General features: G+C 33.3%; 1 protein-coding gene across 1 annotated transcript; it reads right to left on the bottom strand.

The window, feature by feature from the left end:
• Positions 1-12,170: 12,170 nt before the first annotated feature.
• LOC127102652 (uncharacterized) lies at positions 12,171-17,095 on the bottom strand. Its single transcript, XM_051039999.1, has 3 exons — positions 16,618-17,095; positions 16,217-16,415; positions 12,171-12,372 (listed from the first exon to the last, which is right to left on the bottom strand). Exons 1-3 carry the CDS (start codon positions 17,093-17,095, stop codon positions 12,171-12,173), a joined length of 879 nt encoding a protein of 292 aa, XP_050895956.1.
• Between the last annotated feature and the right edge of the window lie 393 nt (positions 17,096-17,488).

Genomic DNA, 17,488 nt, shown 5'->3' on the forward strand with positions numbered 1-17,488 from the left:
ATGGAACACCCAATATCCAAACAGAATGAATTCCATCAAAAGCATACCAAAATAATTCCAAAAATCCTCAAATAATTCACACCTAAACAGGACATATTCAAGGTATAGCATGTCAATTTTCAGCTCAATTGGACAAAATAAAGTAGGTCAATGAAAATCAAGAAATCCAGACACAATTATTCAAGCCAATCCATAGCACCAACACAAGCATTCACTTCAAAAATTCATAAAACAGTGAGAACAATTAAGAAATGAGTGGGACCAAAAGCATGGTGTCCTACAATGTGTCTACAATCAGCATATCAAATTTCACATTCATCCATAACCATATGAGAATTTCACACAAGATATACAAACATGTGTCACACAATGTTGCACAATGAAACAACAGAGATGAAAAATATCAATCAAATTGAAAATGCCATAGAAAAATCCAGAAAAATTCACATGTTATCTTAACATATCAAGGATCATGCATGCAAAATTTCAATCCATTTCAACAATCATAGGCCAGGCAAAAATATTCATGAAGTTGACCTAGCTAGGTGTGACACAAATTGTCACACCTAGATTCAAAAAATCATATCTCACTCCTCAGGTATCCAAAAACCACAAACTTTATATGTAAATCAACATCAACATGTCTAGAATGACCTCAAAAAATTTCAGGAATTTCTTTAAATGTATGAGCATTTCATGATGAAAATGGCAAAACATGCAAAAAATGTACACAAGTCAAAGATCAATAGGCCAGGTCAACATTTTACCATGCACAACTTGTGAAACCATGCCTATAAAATTCTAGGGAAAAATTGGAATCCACCAAAAAAATCCTCACTATTTTTGGATTAATAATTAATTTTTTATGATTTTTTAAAGTTTGATTAATTATTGAATAATTATTTAACATGTAAACGAATTAATTAATGGAGCAGTGGCAGAACTGTAATTATCGCTAGCCAGGCCAAATTCATTAATGCGGTGTCACGTCCTTATTGGCTGTGCTTGGAGGGAAACAAAAAATTCAAAACAGAAACGCATGGCACGGATCAAAACAACATATTTTCCAGAATCTTCATCGTTCTTCCCGTGTTCTTCGAGCCAAATTCCGGAAAATTGAAAACACACAAATCTCAACCAAAACTAATAAATCATATATCATTCTCTTCGTCCTTCCACGTACATTCAAGATATGCTAACGAAATCTCCTAATTTCTACTATATCTCACGGATCGATCAAAAAACTAAATGACATCAAACATTCAAATCAACATTTCTCACTTATCAATGCACCAATTCAAAAACTACGAGTATCATGCTCATCTACGTTGCAAGCACTTCAAAACGCATATATAAATTCAAAGAATGGTGAAGTTCGAAATGTGACCTTGTGTTAATGGCAGAAGTTGTTCTTGAGGAATTTGGATGTGATTCTTCAAAACAGTACAAGAGGAAGGTTGAGGAAGATGATTGGAGAAGTTAGATTAGCTCAAACACGATCCAAGTGGAAGAATTCTCCAAACTCCATTGTTGAGCATGATGTGAACAGTTGCGATTTGGATACTTTCTTGCTTCAATTCCTCAAAACAGTCCAAGCTTATGGTTTATGGAGCATGAATCTTCAAGAATCTTGCAATTTCATTGAGAATTGATGGAGTTTTGGCCAAAAATGTGATGAAGGTTTTTGATGAATTTTGGAGAAAAATGGAAAAACAGTTAGAGATTCTTGGAGATTGCAATTGTGATCAAAATTCTGTTACAATTAGTGATATATACTCCAGCTCTAATCACCTTGTTAATCACTAATTAACCAAATGCAATGTAATTAGCATAATGTGTAATTTACAAAGCAAGGGCAAAAATGTATTTTCACCCTGGGGCCCATGACAGCTGTATGACAGCTCACACACTCTCAAAATGCCATGTGTGATGTGTTGCAACTTGTCCCATGGTCATTGGTTGTGTATTTCTCATTTTCCACATGCTATGGCACTTTATGCATTTTCAAGTGCACTTCAAAAATGAATTGTTCAAATATTGCACCTTGGATGTTTATGACCATTCAAACAATTTCTAATTTGCATTTGTGAGGTGTTGCAAAAATCCCCATTCCAAAATTCTCATTATTTCTCAACTTGGACCATTTTGCCCTTGGATTTTTAACTGTACACTTGAAAATTGACTTTTTGCATTGACCATTTTTGATGAATTCCAATTATGCACCATGAAAGTACATGTCAAATGGAGTTTGCACATAAAAAGATCATCTCATTTGGACACTCCATGTGGAAGTTATGCCCCTCTGATTATGGGTCATTTTTGAAATTGAATGGACCATAACTTGCCAACCATGCATGGGATTTTCAAGTTCTTGGACTTTTTGGAAAGGTGAGAACAAGATCTACAACTTTCATGTTGAACAAATTTTCTTTTGAAGCTTCCTTAGACACGTGGTCTTGAGGTGAAAAACTTTCCATTTTTGGAAACTTCCATTACAAGTCACTTTCTATTTTTGGCAATTTTTGTCCTGACTTTATTTTCTTCATTCTTGAGCTTTGACATGTCAAATAACACTTGTTCCAACATGAATGAAGTGTATCCAACTCACTTTCACCTCCAAATCCATAAAATCAAGCACAGTTGACCACAGTTGACTTTTTCCACTGATAGATGAATCTGGCAATGCACTGATCAATCTGAGCTCCAATCTCCTGATGAAATGGCCCAAGGGTGAAACCCTAGCCTCATTAGCTCAATAAAACCATGAGATGATCCCCATATACATCATAGACCCCATCTCCTGATCATGCCCTGATTGGCCTAATGCAACTGATTAGGGTTGACCAGTGGTCAAAACCCTAATCTCAAGGAATCTGCTTCAACACTTGATGATGACAAACCCTAATTGGGACCTCCACATCCTCAGATGATTAATGACCAGTCCAATGAAACCCCGGCTTGCACTTTGACTTCCTCATCTTCTGATCAAAACTTGGGAGTATGACTTGCACAATGTAACCACATGATATGCAATATGCAATGCCGAATGACCTAACAATGTAATGCAATGTGTTATGCTAGTCCCAAGAGAGGTGGGCAAATTTTAAGGTGTTACACACATTTCCTTAGTGAAACCGTTGTTTCCCCTGCACGAGTCGAGTACTTTAGTTTATCCTGACTTATTTGTATCCCCTCCAGATGTTGTTTGTTTCCCCGGCTGAGTCTTTCCATTGTGTGTGGAATCCCTCTAGTCCCCGCAGTAGTTTTAAGTCGTAGCCTGGCCTACACATAACTCCTTTTTTTCCCCCAGAGTCTCCGTCTCCCCAGTGAGTTTTCCTTATGGAATGCATTGTGCTCCTGCGGACTTTCAGTCTCTCTAATTTCTTTTCCTTTGTGGTAATATCTCCCTACAGAGCATTTACTTTCGCATCCATATCATATGCATCATGAGGTCTATTAGGGACCAAAATTTGTTTCTATATGTTGTTATTTAAGCCCATTCTACTGAGTCGAGCCGAAGATTTTAACCTTCACCTCCTCAGTTAGTGTCATACCCCAAAATTCACCCTACCCCGATACAACTTTCATCTGATCCATGGCCCAACTGCACATGCATGCTTTCATTATTTCATCATCATGGTTTCATTGAACTTTCATAACCAAATACATATTACACGGACTCAAGGCATGATGTTTACACCCGGGAAAAACTGGGGTTATCCGGTTAAAGTTTTGAAAAAAAAAGAAAAAAAATTTGACTGGGTAATCGATTACCCTAATCATGGTAATCGATTATCCAGACCAAAAATTGATTTTTTGGCCATTTTGGACTGTGTAATCGATTACCCTAATCATGGTAATCGATTATCCAGACCAAAAATTGATTTTTTTGCCATTTTGGACTGTGTAATCGATTACCTTAATCATGGTAATCGATTACACAGACCAAAAATTGACTTCCAGGCCATTTTGGATGGTGTAATCGATTACCCTAATCATGGTAATCGATTACACCTGCGCCGACAGCTGTAGTAGCTCTATTTTTTACACATAGTACTTTTGGGGTCACCCCCTTTTCCACCTACTTTCCCTATAAACAGAGGTACTATTTCCCCTCATTTTTCATGCTTCGTATCCCCCAAAAGTTCTGTCCAAGTACCATTTACTCTCCTCTCCAAACCTAAGTCAAAACAAAAAATCTTTCTCACTTAGAAAAGTCACCCCACCAACTTTTCTTTGTACTCTTTCATATTATTTTTCAAAGCTTCTCACTCTCTAACACTCATAACTCAGCTCCTTCACTAAACTTCCACCATAAACACTTTCATCCCAAACTCCTTGCTTTATATCCAAGCTCAACACCGTTTCAACCAACCCTTTTTCAACATTTTTTGGGTAACGATTTTAGCTTAAACTTTGTTAATTTTTTGTGTTGAAAATGGTTGTTTACCATCTTTAATCAAACTTTGTATTTTGTTTCATTTGTTATTTATTGTTGACTTGTTTTCACATTTATTTGGTTGATGAGATCTATTAGATCATGGCCGTGGTTGTTTAGAGTTAATAAAACCTTCAATGTTTCAAACCTATTAATGATTGATCAATAGATCCTTCATGATACTTTGAGGCATTGATAGGTAGTCTCTATTTCAACCATATTTGGGTCATTTGATACATAGATGAAACCATTTTCTTTGCATTAACTTGTTATTCTATTTGCTTATTGTTATTCTACTAACCACTAACCACTAACCACTAACTACTAACTCCTAACATTTACATTATTTCACTTTACTTCCTTGCAATTTATTTTATTGTTCACTTTATTTCAAGTACTTTATGTTTATGTTTATTGTTATCTAACCATTTCATTTACATTATGCTAATTTATTTACTCTCTTACTATCTTGCTAAATAAAAGAGGAGTAAAAACAAAAATAAAGAGAACAAATCATAATATTGATAGATGGACTTAGGGTTGCATAACTTTCTTTGTTACAAATCTATTGTTAGTTGATTTTTTAATCATCTTCAATACTTTGCATCAATGATAAACTATCCCTTAATGTGTCATATTTTGTGTCTTTTTGACCTATGAAAAATAGTCCTCAAGATGTTCATTTTGTACATATTACTAACCACTAATTGTACTTCACTAACTTTTTTTTATCATTAACCTTTATTATTGTGATTTTGTTACCGTTAACTTGTGATTTATTTTGTGTCATTTACATTCACTAACCATTATTACTGTGATATTGTCATTCTTTATCTTGTGATTTACTTTTATGTTATTACCTTATAATTTACATTCAAGTACTCATTATCATCATCATTGTACAGACTCATCATGCATGTTTATTTACTTGTTATTTATTTTATTGTCATCATACATTAAAAACAAAAAAACATGATAAAATGGTAAGACCAAAAATATTCACTCCACTCTTAATCAACTTGGACTTAGAGGATTTCACCTTAGGACCTTTGCTTGGAAGTCTTCCTTTACCCTTTGTGATACTTTGTAAACACTTGGATTTTCATCCGTAACTTACATGCATGTTGTAAGAATGGCATCATGGCACCACCTTAGGGGGACATGTTTGTAAGACCATTATCCTTTGTTTAACTTAGGTCACTTTTGCACACAAAAGGCTTTCTCTTGGGCTACCTTACAATGAGACTCTTTAATTTCTTATTGGTTACTTTGCATTCATGTTGCATAAGCCAAATTTCATAATCAAAATAAAATAAACCCTTGATTCAACGTCAAGTGGCATTTTCTTAATCAAATTCAAAACACTTAATAATTACGATTATTATTGTGCGCCACGAGCCTTAAGTGGTGGAGAATGAGTGAGAATGAAGCATTCCTACCCTTACTCTGATTATTTTGGACGCAAGACGCTTGGTTTGTTGTCTAGAATAATCACCTCCGCCCATAGACTTTAGTACAATATAATCACAAACACTCATTTCATAAAACCCTTATTCAAGGTAAAAAACATACAACTCATCAAACTCATTTTTGTGCCTTAGGGCATCATCCTGAAAACCCTTTTCTCAAAGGTAAAATCAACCAACACACAAACATTTTCTACTCCGAACTACGGAGCTCTGATTCCTCATCCCCGAATGAGTGATACGTAGGCACAAGGGCCTCAATCCTTGGCGAGCACTATAATAACAAAAACACCCCCTTCTTTTCACACATTCTTTTGAAAATAAAACAATAATAGATAAATTCCATATATGTAAAACAACCCAAATGGTTCCCATGGAGTACCATGGACGTAAGGGGTGCTAATACCTTCCCCTTACGTAACCGACTTCCAAACCCAAATCTCGGTTGCAAGACCGATTCCTTATTCTCTTTTAGCGCTTCCCGTGCGCGTCTCTTTTCCGAGGGTTTTATCGACTATTTCCCCCCTCATCTTTGATAGAGGTAAACTAAATAAAATTCGGTGGCGACTCTTCTGACTTTGCCTCTCTTTGGCATCTCTTTAGTCCCGGTTTCGTTATCGTGAAATCCCGGTAGCGACAGTTAGAATGTCCTTAAATAGGGGCAGCTGTAAGACCCCAATTTTGATCCTAAGATCCCTCATGCAATTTCATCATAAGCATAAGCATTGGGATCATACCTTGGCATCCTCCTTGCTCTTTGTCATTGGGTTTATTTTAGGAGATATCACCAAGCACTTTGAGATTATATCATACTTGTATATTATCTTTTTACTAACCAAAATACTAAAAATATGTCTTTGTATCTATCTAACTCTTTTGTAGGTGGGGCATGATCTCATTTGATTCATTAATCATATATAGGGTTTTGAGACCCTCATGAACAAAGAGCACAACCAAGAATTGATGCAAGAATGGTTATAAGCATCATATGTGAGTCCCAATGATCTCCACATGTTATATTGATCAAGTTTGCTTCAAGAATTTGAGGGTGATTTGCCTTGGAAACCCTAGTTTGACTGGGTATCTTGAGTAACTTCTCCAACAAGCTATCTCAACAATTGATCAAATTTATCAAGGGGCACATCAAATATCATCATTGTATGCATATGTGGTCTACCATGAGCCAAGAAATCCAAGAGAATTGGAAATTAGCAAGTTGGTTGATGGTGGTTGGCCAGATGAATTCATCTGATCAAAACTGGGTCTCCCTAGACCCTATCTCCTGTAATTTTCACCATATGAAAATGAATCTAAGAGAAAACTTACTCTAAATGACATTCCAAACAACTTTCATGTTGAGACCTAGATCTAGTTTTTCTTGGAAAATCATTTTCTATGTTGAAACATTATAGGTCATTTTGTATAAACCCTAATTTGAAAGTCAACTTCCCAAGGCCATAACTTGCTCAATTTTTATGAGATGAAATATTTCCAAGTTCTAAAATCAAATTCAATATGTCTACTTCAACTTTTATGTTTGGAGTAGGAGCTAATTCAACTTCTTTGAACATGTGATATGAGGCTACATTATAGGTCACTTTTGACCTATACCATTGATCAAGTGATTTTTCCAAACTTCAAAAATGCATAACTCTATCATTTCAAATCCAAATTACATGACATTGGTGACCATTTTGAAGGTATTTGATAGATATACAACTTTGATGAAGACACGTTTCTCATTTAAAGCTCCCATAAAAAGTTAAGCAAGGTGGAATATTGAGACATATGGCTTGACACTTAGAAATTGTTTGATATGTCAAAATTTTCCAAACTTCCACCACAAATTTCTCCAAGTTCCAAGCTCCAAATGAAAAAGTGTTCAACATCAAACTTGTTCTTCTTGATCTCACCTTTACAAAGAGCTCAAATTCATTCATTTTGGATGAGAAATGCATAGGTTGCGCATGGCTTAAACAGGATGATATCATTTGGCATGGATCCAACTTCAAACATCAATGTTCAATTACCTTGCATTCCAAGCCTGCTTCAACATATCTGATCATTCATTTTGGACTTCAAGCTATCATTTCATGGGCCTATGTGCGCCCATGCACTATGCTATCATCATTTGCCAAATTTGGAAGGTTGAAAAGAGTGTGCAAATATCACATGGATTTGGCTATAAATACAACTGCATTTGCTCAGAAATCAGACACATCACGCCAACTTTGAGTCCCCATTGAAAACCCTTCACTCTAAGAGGATAACCCTGATAAATTCATCTGAATTTGAGCTTGAATCTCCACTGTTTTGGAATTCAATTCTCCAGGAATCCATTTCTTCTAAGCCTTTCCATTCCTCTCCTGTAAGCAATTGAAGTGAAGCCAAGCACGATTCAGATCAAGATCTAGCAAGCTCAGACCTCCATTGAAGGTAATTTACAGAAAATTTAAACTCTTCGATTCTGTTAAATTGTTGCTCAATTCCATTGATTCTTGAGTTGCCTGAAGTCCTACCAATGTAGGCAAGAAGATTGAGTTGCTTTGAGGCCAAATCGAAGCAACTCAGATCATGAACCTCATTTTTCAATTCCACATATCTCTCAATATAGTTGGAATTGGATGAATTAGAGGTGATATTCGTGTTTAGTGATGTTTTTTCTTTAAGATCATGTCCCTGTTTTGAATTTTGGTGATGGTACATGTTGACCAGTCCGGTGGAGCTCACCGGAGAAGACAACCGGAGCTCTGGCTCCGGTGATGATGTGTCTTGAGTCTGAGCCATGGGATCCATCTTCCACGTTTTAATCTTAGTTGTCCCTTGTGAATACCATGTGTACAACGCGTTTGACTAAGGAACACATGGAACGCGTGTTTTGGATCATCAGATCTGCCACCTCAATTAATGAGGGAGATCTGATGGTCCACGTATTTTTGGATTTTCTGAATTTCATTTTAATTCCATTTTCTTCAATAATTCATAATAAATTTAATATTGATCCAAAAAATATGGGACTTTCACCAAAAAATTCCAAATATTTTTCTCTTTCATATTCTGAATTAAAATTATTTTTTTGGATCATTATTAATATTTTTCATGAATTAATTGATTTTTCATTTGTTTTTAATTGTTTAAAAATATTTTTAAGTGTCCAAAAATTATGAAATCTTTTATCCAAGGTCTTTTGACCTTGTTTGACCTATGATAAATCCCATGACCATTTATTTGGTGTTTTGATGAGATTTTAGGATTTGGACAAAACATATTTAACTTTAATGCATTATTTTAATATTTTTAATTGAATAAATGTCATTTTAATTGTGTTGACCATTTGTATTGACTTAATTGAGTTTCTTATTTGTTGTTGGGCCTTGGTCAAGGTTGATTTGACTTTGTCAAGTTAATATCATTGGATTTAGGGGATTGATGGAATGTACATTCCATCTCCCAAAATAAATGAATGATATTAATTTGGTAAAAGCCCTCCTTTGACCAATTTGTGATCTCATTCATCCCCTTCCCCTTTCATTTAATTCCCCTTCTTCATCCATTCATTTCCATTTGGCAAATGACATCTCAAAGTCCTAATGCTAGTTGATTGAAATATTAACATGAGTATGAATGAGATTAGGCCACACCTTTTGCATATTTTTGTGTGTGGTATGTTTAATGAGCATAGTTCATAATACTATGTCTCCAACATACATTAACACTAAAAGTTTATTGCCCGGCCTCAAATAGTTGTGACTTCTACATAAGTCCAATTACGATTGCTTAACATAGCGCTAAATTTTTAACACAAAAGGCATACGCATTCTAGTTAGTGAGATTGTAAGTCTCCCCTCTTTCATGGTATTGTGTGGAAACTTGGTCTTCTTTCCTTCCTTTGGAAGATGTTTTGGTTCAAGGATCCATGCTTGTGGCAAATGGGTTGAGTGTTCTCCAAAGAATGTCTTGAAATCAAAAGCAAAACAAAACTAACTTCTAACTTACTAACCATTAACTTTTAATTTCAAGTCTTTACTTTTAATGCAAGTTACTTTTAGTATTTTATATCATTTGCCATTATACATATCATTCTAATTGTTTATGTTAATGTAATTTTCACTTTGTCCATTTGGACCATATTGTGTGATATTGTTTAGATTGTATATATTTTGTTTGATTGATTGGTCTTTGACCATTAATGTACATAATAATAACAAAAACCCTAAAAGACTTTTGAGTGGACTGTTGGTTTGATCTTGCCCAATTGGACTTAGAACTCAGGCAACATTCTTTGCTAATGAACTTGGCCAATGCTAATTTGTTGAAGACTCAAGTGCTTGCGATTTTGAAATTCATTTGATACATCATTCTAGATCTCTCTAGTTCATCTACAACATTGATCGTTATTAAGCTGTTACGTTGAACCTGTGACTTGTGGAATTCATCTGTTACATGGGCTATTTTGAAGAGGATCATGAAGTGGATAAGCTTGGATGAAGCCATATTTATTTGATGCCTTTTGCTCTTCAAGATTGATATAAATGTGCATTTGTGTTTTGCTTGATTATAAAAGTCCAAGAGAATTATGGTTTTCTATTGACATACTTGTCTATTGGATTGTTATCCACTTGGTCATATCTTTTCAACTTTAAACTTTTAAATTTTGTGCATAGGGTAGTCTCTTCATCTTCCCCCCATTTATTTAATTTCAAAATCTCTCCCTCCATTTTCAAAACCTTCTTTGTGTGAACTACTTTTGTTCTAAACTTTAACCACTTTCAAAAAGATAGAAACTTTGGCCTTATGCCATTGCATTTTCAAACTTTTTTTAAAATCAAACATGTGAATAAACTTAACTATACTTGACTTAAACTTTCAAAAAGCCAAAACGAACTAACTCATTCAAATTATTTTAGGCCTTTGTGCCTTTCAAGCTTAATTTTTGTTAAAACCAACATACTCATTTTAAAATTTGTAGCATGAATTACGAGGTTTTGATCCCTCATTTTTATGTTGGTACGTAGGCACAAGTCCGAAGGTCTTGTCAAACCCAAAAATATAATTAATGAATTCTTTTCTCATCCCCCCATTCTATTTGCTTGTATAACATCACTTTGTACAAAATACATATGCACACAAAAAGGGCTCCCTAGGAGTACCTAGGACACTTTGGGTGCTAACACCTTCCCTCTGTGTAACCAACCCCCTTACCTGTGATCTCTGATTTTTATTAGTTTTTATTTGAAAACTTCTTACGATTTGGGTTTTGTTCGTACTTTTTCCTCTTTCCCTTGGTGGCAACTCTTGTTAATTGATCTCTAGCTTGTCAATAGCTTGATGATCATGAATTTCCCGCTATAATAATACTTGTGTGTACAATTACCATTTTTCCCTTATGTCTATATTGAACACAAGGCATAGACTATATCATCCTTGTCCAGTTCAATATTGGGCCCTTAGACATTTATCCTGTTACGCAAGATGGTTAAATTCAATCTAGGTCACCCATGTCCCTCAGTATGCTTCGTGGAGTACCCATCAACTGTCTTTATAGTCATCCAATTACAGACGATGTTTGATCAGCAATAAAGCACTCGATTTTACATCTAGGGTCCATAGTGGTTTCAGGTCGAAGGGTGATATACACCATTTTCACCGTGAGAATAACTTATGACACTTTGCATAACATTCTATATAATATTCTCATAGCGGGTCAATCCAGTATGAATATTACTCTTAATATTCATACCTATGTTTAAGACTTGATAACTCATTATTCATGATCCATGAGATGTGATCATCAGTCTATATACATAATAGTCTTAATGCTTTAATGTTCTCCCACTTTACAACAAAGCTCGACTATAGATACTTTAAGAATAACGTCCTTATGTTTAATGAGATCTCAAGATTAAGTCACACTTGATACATTAAATGGACTAGCTATTCTAGGAACTTTATTAAACAAACATAATAAAGAAAAAAGGTTTTTATTATTAATAAATAATTCGAAACAAGTACCAAAAGTATTGGCCTATAGGGCTTACATCAACATTCATGTCCTTCTAAGATTATTCTTGTGTCGCTTCCATTCATGTTTGAGGCAACATCAACTAATAATGCCTTCTCTATGAGCGTCTCCTCATCCATAAGCGAGCTAAGTTCTGTCAGAGCTTAGGATTTGACGCTTCCTCTCGATACGTATTAGATATTATATTCTGAGAGTTACATCGCCCAATACACCATCCTTCTGCCAAATATGGCTTCTTTAGGACTTACCGAATAAGATAGTTAGTTTTCACGGAGATCTTGTGACCCTGAAAGTAAGGTCCCAGCTTCCTCGCCGCGATGACGATAGCTACTACTGGCTTTTCAATCTTCTGATTATCTATTTTGGCATCTCTGGACACATTACTTACGAAATGCACGGGCCTTTCTATCTTATTCATCGTCGTGTAAAATAATTTACAACACAAACTACAAAAGAGAAATTTAAAAATATAAATATAAATATAAATAATTTATTTTAGAGAAAATAAAAGATGCACCAACCGTGTAAAATAATTTTACATCGTAATTTAATAAAACATTATGCCAAACTATATTAATATTTTAAAACGACTCGAATGATTTGATAAATTAATAGATTCTTTTTAAACAACCGACAATTTTTTGAATGACCAACAATACATGTTTATTTAACTCTTTATTTTATTCTAAAATTTAAATAACTGTGTCAAATATTAAATAAAGTTCAAATAATTTAAAATTAAATAACTATGATGAGTAATTGGATATCGGTATTCAGTAATTTTTTAAAAAAAATAATATTTATTTTTAAATAAAATATATAAAAAAAATGACATGAATGTGATTATTTTATTAGATGAGGATATTGTTGTCTAATTAAGAACAATATGCAATTGAATAGACTTATAACTCAAATTATTCATGCAATGTCAAATTAAACATGTGTTCCAACAGTAATGCAAAACCCTAACCTAGAGAGAATTACCTACTCATAATACAAATTAAAATACCAAATACAAATAAGAGGTTTGCATAAGAGGTCCCTTGAATAAATGGGCATCCAATGGCTTCAAATGCGCTCCAAATATGTCTTTCGGTGTTGTAAATCGTCATTTTCAATGTACAATCGCAGAACCCTTGAAAAAGTACAAAATATCCCCTTTTAAAGCAATCAGAATGGATCATAAATGCGTCAGAAAAAGTCCAAAAATAGTACCATCGCGTGCGTTATAACTTACATCACAATGTTGACTTTGCTTTTATATCATGCACGTGATGTTGCGCATGATTATTCTAGTAACTGCATGTATTTGCTCTTTTTTCCACTTGATTTTCAGTAAGTCCTTATTTTTTTCATACTTAGTTCTTTTTGCATCTTTATTGGCTTTTACTCCTCATTTTTGCTCTTCTTTAACTTGTTTTGATATGTTTCTTCGATTGAAAACACGCAATGACAAAGTTTCATTAGGGTGTCGTTGAAACCCAATGCTTTTATTATGAAAGCTTTTGATGGTTTTAAGAGAGTTGTGATCGGAGAGGTGGATATTACTATACGGATTGGTCCCCACATTTTTGTCGTTACATTCCAAGTCTTGGATATATATCCAGCTTACAGTTACTTGCTTGGATATTAAACTTCATTAAGAGTTTGAAAAAACTCAACCCTCAATATGTAATAGTCAATATTGTCACATAATGTTACACAAACATCCAAATTAATGATTTGTTATTACCCATTAAATCTTAGGTTAAGGTTTGTTAACTTCAGATTGGACTTTCAATTATTTTTTTCAATTATTTTTTTCACGAGATTCTTTATTAGTGATGAACTTTCAATTATTTTTTTCAACAACCCGCGAAGAACCTTCCTCACAAGGTTTTTCATTTATGGAAATCTCGAATTCCATATTCTTCGCGATAAGGTTATCAAAATTTCACATCTCAAGATTCAATAGTTACATTAGACTCTGAATTCAGAGGTCTAGCATAATCAATTTTAGATGATTTTTATATGTCTTATAATAATAAATCTCATTCAACACATCTATGTTATTCATATATCCTATGAATCATAATTTAAACACATAATTTTGGAATCATAAATAATAGTAAATTTGACCGTAATTAACAAATTTATCCTTTATTATGTAATTCTAATAAATCATTATGATACATACACATGAAAATGAAAATAAAATGAATATTAGATATGTGAATACCTTTATTATATATTTATTGGATATTACATTGTTTCTATTGAAAATTATATTGCAAAACAGTAAAATATATGAGTTAGTGAGGCAGAACAAAATATATTGATTCACCAAATTGTAAATCTTGAGAAACAAGTACTATGCATTCAATTATATGTACTGTGAATCTGTTATTGTGCATGCACATTTAATTTACAACAGATATTACAATCTAGATGTAAGTGATTTATGCATTATGAGAAACTATTTATTTATTCATAAATAATGTAATAGGCACTCTTTCAAATAGTATATGTTCGAATCTATGTAACCTTATAGTACTACCAATCTTTTCAATGTACTATTACTTTCTTTATAATTCAAGAATTATATATACAATTTATTATTTTTAATTCATATAAATAATTATTACTGAAAAATCACAATATAAAATAATTAAGATTATAATACTAACAGTTAAAGAATTTTATATTTGATCTTGATATTATAATTTTTAGCGCTTCCAGATTCATAATGTAAATTCTTTGTATGTTCATAATATATAGACGACACGTCAGTTTATTCTTGGATGTTTGAAACGGAAATCCCGGTTGTCATTCTTTAAAATACTATAAAATTGTTAGAAAAAAATTGATTATCGATTAAATGCATCGAGGCTAGAATTGTGAATGAACCACATTTCTTATAGTATTAAACACTATCAAATTGTCTTAGAGTTTTTACGCAGGAATATCCATGACAATTCAATTTATACTTGAATTTGCACAAGATCGATGAAAACTCGAATGTAGAAAAGATGGAATTCAGAAAGTTCTATGAAGAATATTAATTTTTTTAATGTAATTTTCTGAATCTGAATGTTTAATTTATATGTCATACTGATGTTGGTTCATAAGGGTTGTGACCCTTGATAAAACACGAACTTTCAAAAACACTTTTGCTAAGTGTTGCATTGCTTCGCCTACAATATCACTTTTCAAACATTGCACTGTTTCGTCTACAACATGATTTTTATCAAGTGTTGCACTATTTTGCCTACACTAACAGTTTTCAAAGGTGATACTTTTTACATTTTGCAACTCTTCACAAAATGTTGTCTATTCCCGAATTCAAATCCATATTTCTGAATTCAAACATATTATAACACTACACAAATGTTGTTTATTTCCGAATTCAAAATTATTCTTCACTTAAATATTTTCTTATCATTTTGAAACACACTCAAAATTCTTAATAATTTACAACACAAACTACAAAAGAGAAATTTAAAAATATAAATAAAAAAACTAATAATTCATTTTAGAGAAAACTAGCGTCCAAACGGGCACTCCGTGCCCGTTTGTCCGCTTTTTTTTATTGCGCTAACGGGTGAAAATATTAACAGCGTCTTTTTTTTATAAATTTGATTTTAATATAAACTAATTATATGATGAAACATATGATATTTATTCATACAAATTAAATTTTGTTTGCAATATGTAATATTCGCGCATTAAATTTGATTTGAATTGAGAAAACCGCATTGTGACGTGACTATATTCAACCGCTTTTTTCAAGAAAATCAATAATGTGAGTGGAATAATTTGATGGTTAGGAATACCGTATTATGGAAAATAAAAATAGGTTACACCAAAATTAAATTTTGTGTTTATATATTGTTATAGGTTGTTCAAAACAATAAGAAGATTTAGATAAAATAAGAAGAAAAAAAATATTTCTCACCGTTTATTAAGCAAATAAGCATAAACATTAACAAAGATATTAAATGACATTGTTGCTTAATAGGAATGTCAACCACATAACCAAAATCATAAATATCTCTCTTTTCAGTGCAAAACAAATGAAGTAAATTAATATAGTAAAAAATATAGTGTAATCTAGTGAGTACACGCCAAGTGTGACATTGAAAAAGTATAGTTGAACGATTAAACATAATAGATAAATACATAAGGTTGTGACAACAAAATTTTTTTAAAAACTATATTTTTGGTAAAATCCCCTTCTTCCCCTCTACTTTTCCGTCTTTAATTATCACTCTTGTTGCAGCCCGCGAAACACCTCTTTATAAAGCAACATACAATTGTCCGTGACTGAAAACATGTCGTGGAAGATAAATTCTGACATTTGGAATTGTTTGTCCTTGTGATTTATTTATAGTGATTTCAAAACTTAGTTTGACAGGAAACTGTTTTCTAATAAGCACAAAAGGAATTCCGGCACCATCAGTGGTTTTGAGCTTAATTCTTGGCAAGAAAGCTCTTTTTCCAGCGTTGTGGCCTGTAAGTATTTCAACATCAAGAAAATTCATAAAAAAAACCACGACATAACAATCTTGTATCATTACACAACCCAAATTTAGGGTCTATGTTACGCAATAACATCAAAGGAGACCCTATTTTTATCTTTAAAATATGTGGTGGTAAAGTACCAGGAGCAATTGTGTGTAAGTATTCTTGTTAATATAGATTATGAGTATCACCCTCAACCTCACCAAAAGATAACAAAATATGTTCATCTCTAGGGAACTTATTAATAATCATGTCATTCAACATATGTACATCACAATTTTTGGGAGTAAGTATGGCTCTCTCCACCATATATGAAGCATCCCATCCATGGTTTTCTAATTGGGGAAATGTATGTTGTATAAGCTTTTTTATGGAGCTTTCTCCTTCCCATGGTATTACAATTTCAGCAGGCATCTTGACCATGTCATCCTCTTTAGCAGGTTCATTTCCATCTCCAATCCTCATCAGAAACTGTGTAAACTCGTGGTCATGAATTGATAGCATATTTTGGCGCAAGTGTAGGATCTTTGTGGTGGCCCATAATTGAGACCTAACAATACACGCTGAAATCATTTGTCCTCTACTTCCTTTTTCAATAACAGGAAGCACCTGGCGAAAATCTCCTCCCATGATCATTATTTTTCCACCAAATGGAGCATTGATATTCATAATATCTTGCAGTGATCAATCTAATGCTTCCACACAATATCTATTTATCATGGGTGCTTCATCCCAAATGATTGCATTGGTTATTCTAATGAGTTTTGCAAGGTCACAATTCTTTGTTATTTTGCAAATAGAAATGGGCTCTATATCAATGGGGATCCCAAATCAAGAGTGTGCAGTTCTAGCACCAGGTAATAATGTAGCAGTTATACATGAGGAAGTTGTTTCTAAGACAATTTGACTATTACGTCTCAAATTTGCCATTATAGTTCGATAAAGGAAAGTTTTACCTGTTCCTCCAGGACCATCAACAACAAAAAATTGACTTTGTTTTTGGTGGATGGCGTTCATAATTGTATTGTAAGCACTCATCTGGTCATTATTTAACTTCTCAAC

This window comes from Lathyrus oleraceus, chromosome 7, assembly GCF_024323335.1.
Source record: "Lathyrus oleraceus cultivar Zhongwan6 chromosome 7, CAAS_Psat_ZW6_1.0, whole genome shotgun sequence".
Taxonomy (NCBI): Eukaryota; Viridiplantae; Streptophyta; class Magnoliopsida; order Fabales; family Fabaceae; genus Lathyrus; species Lathyrus oleraceus.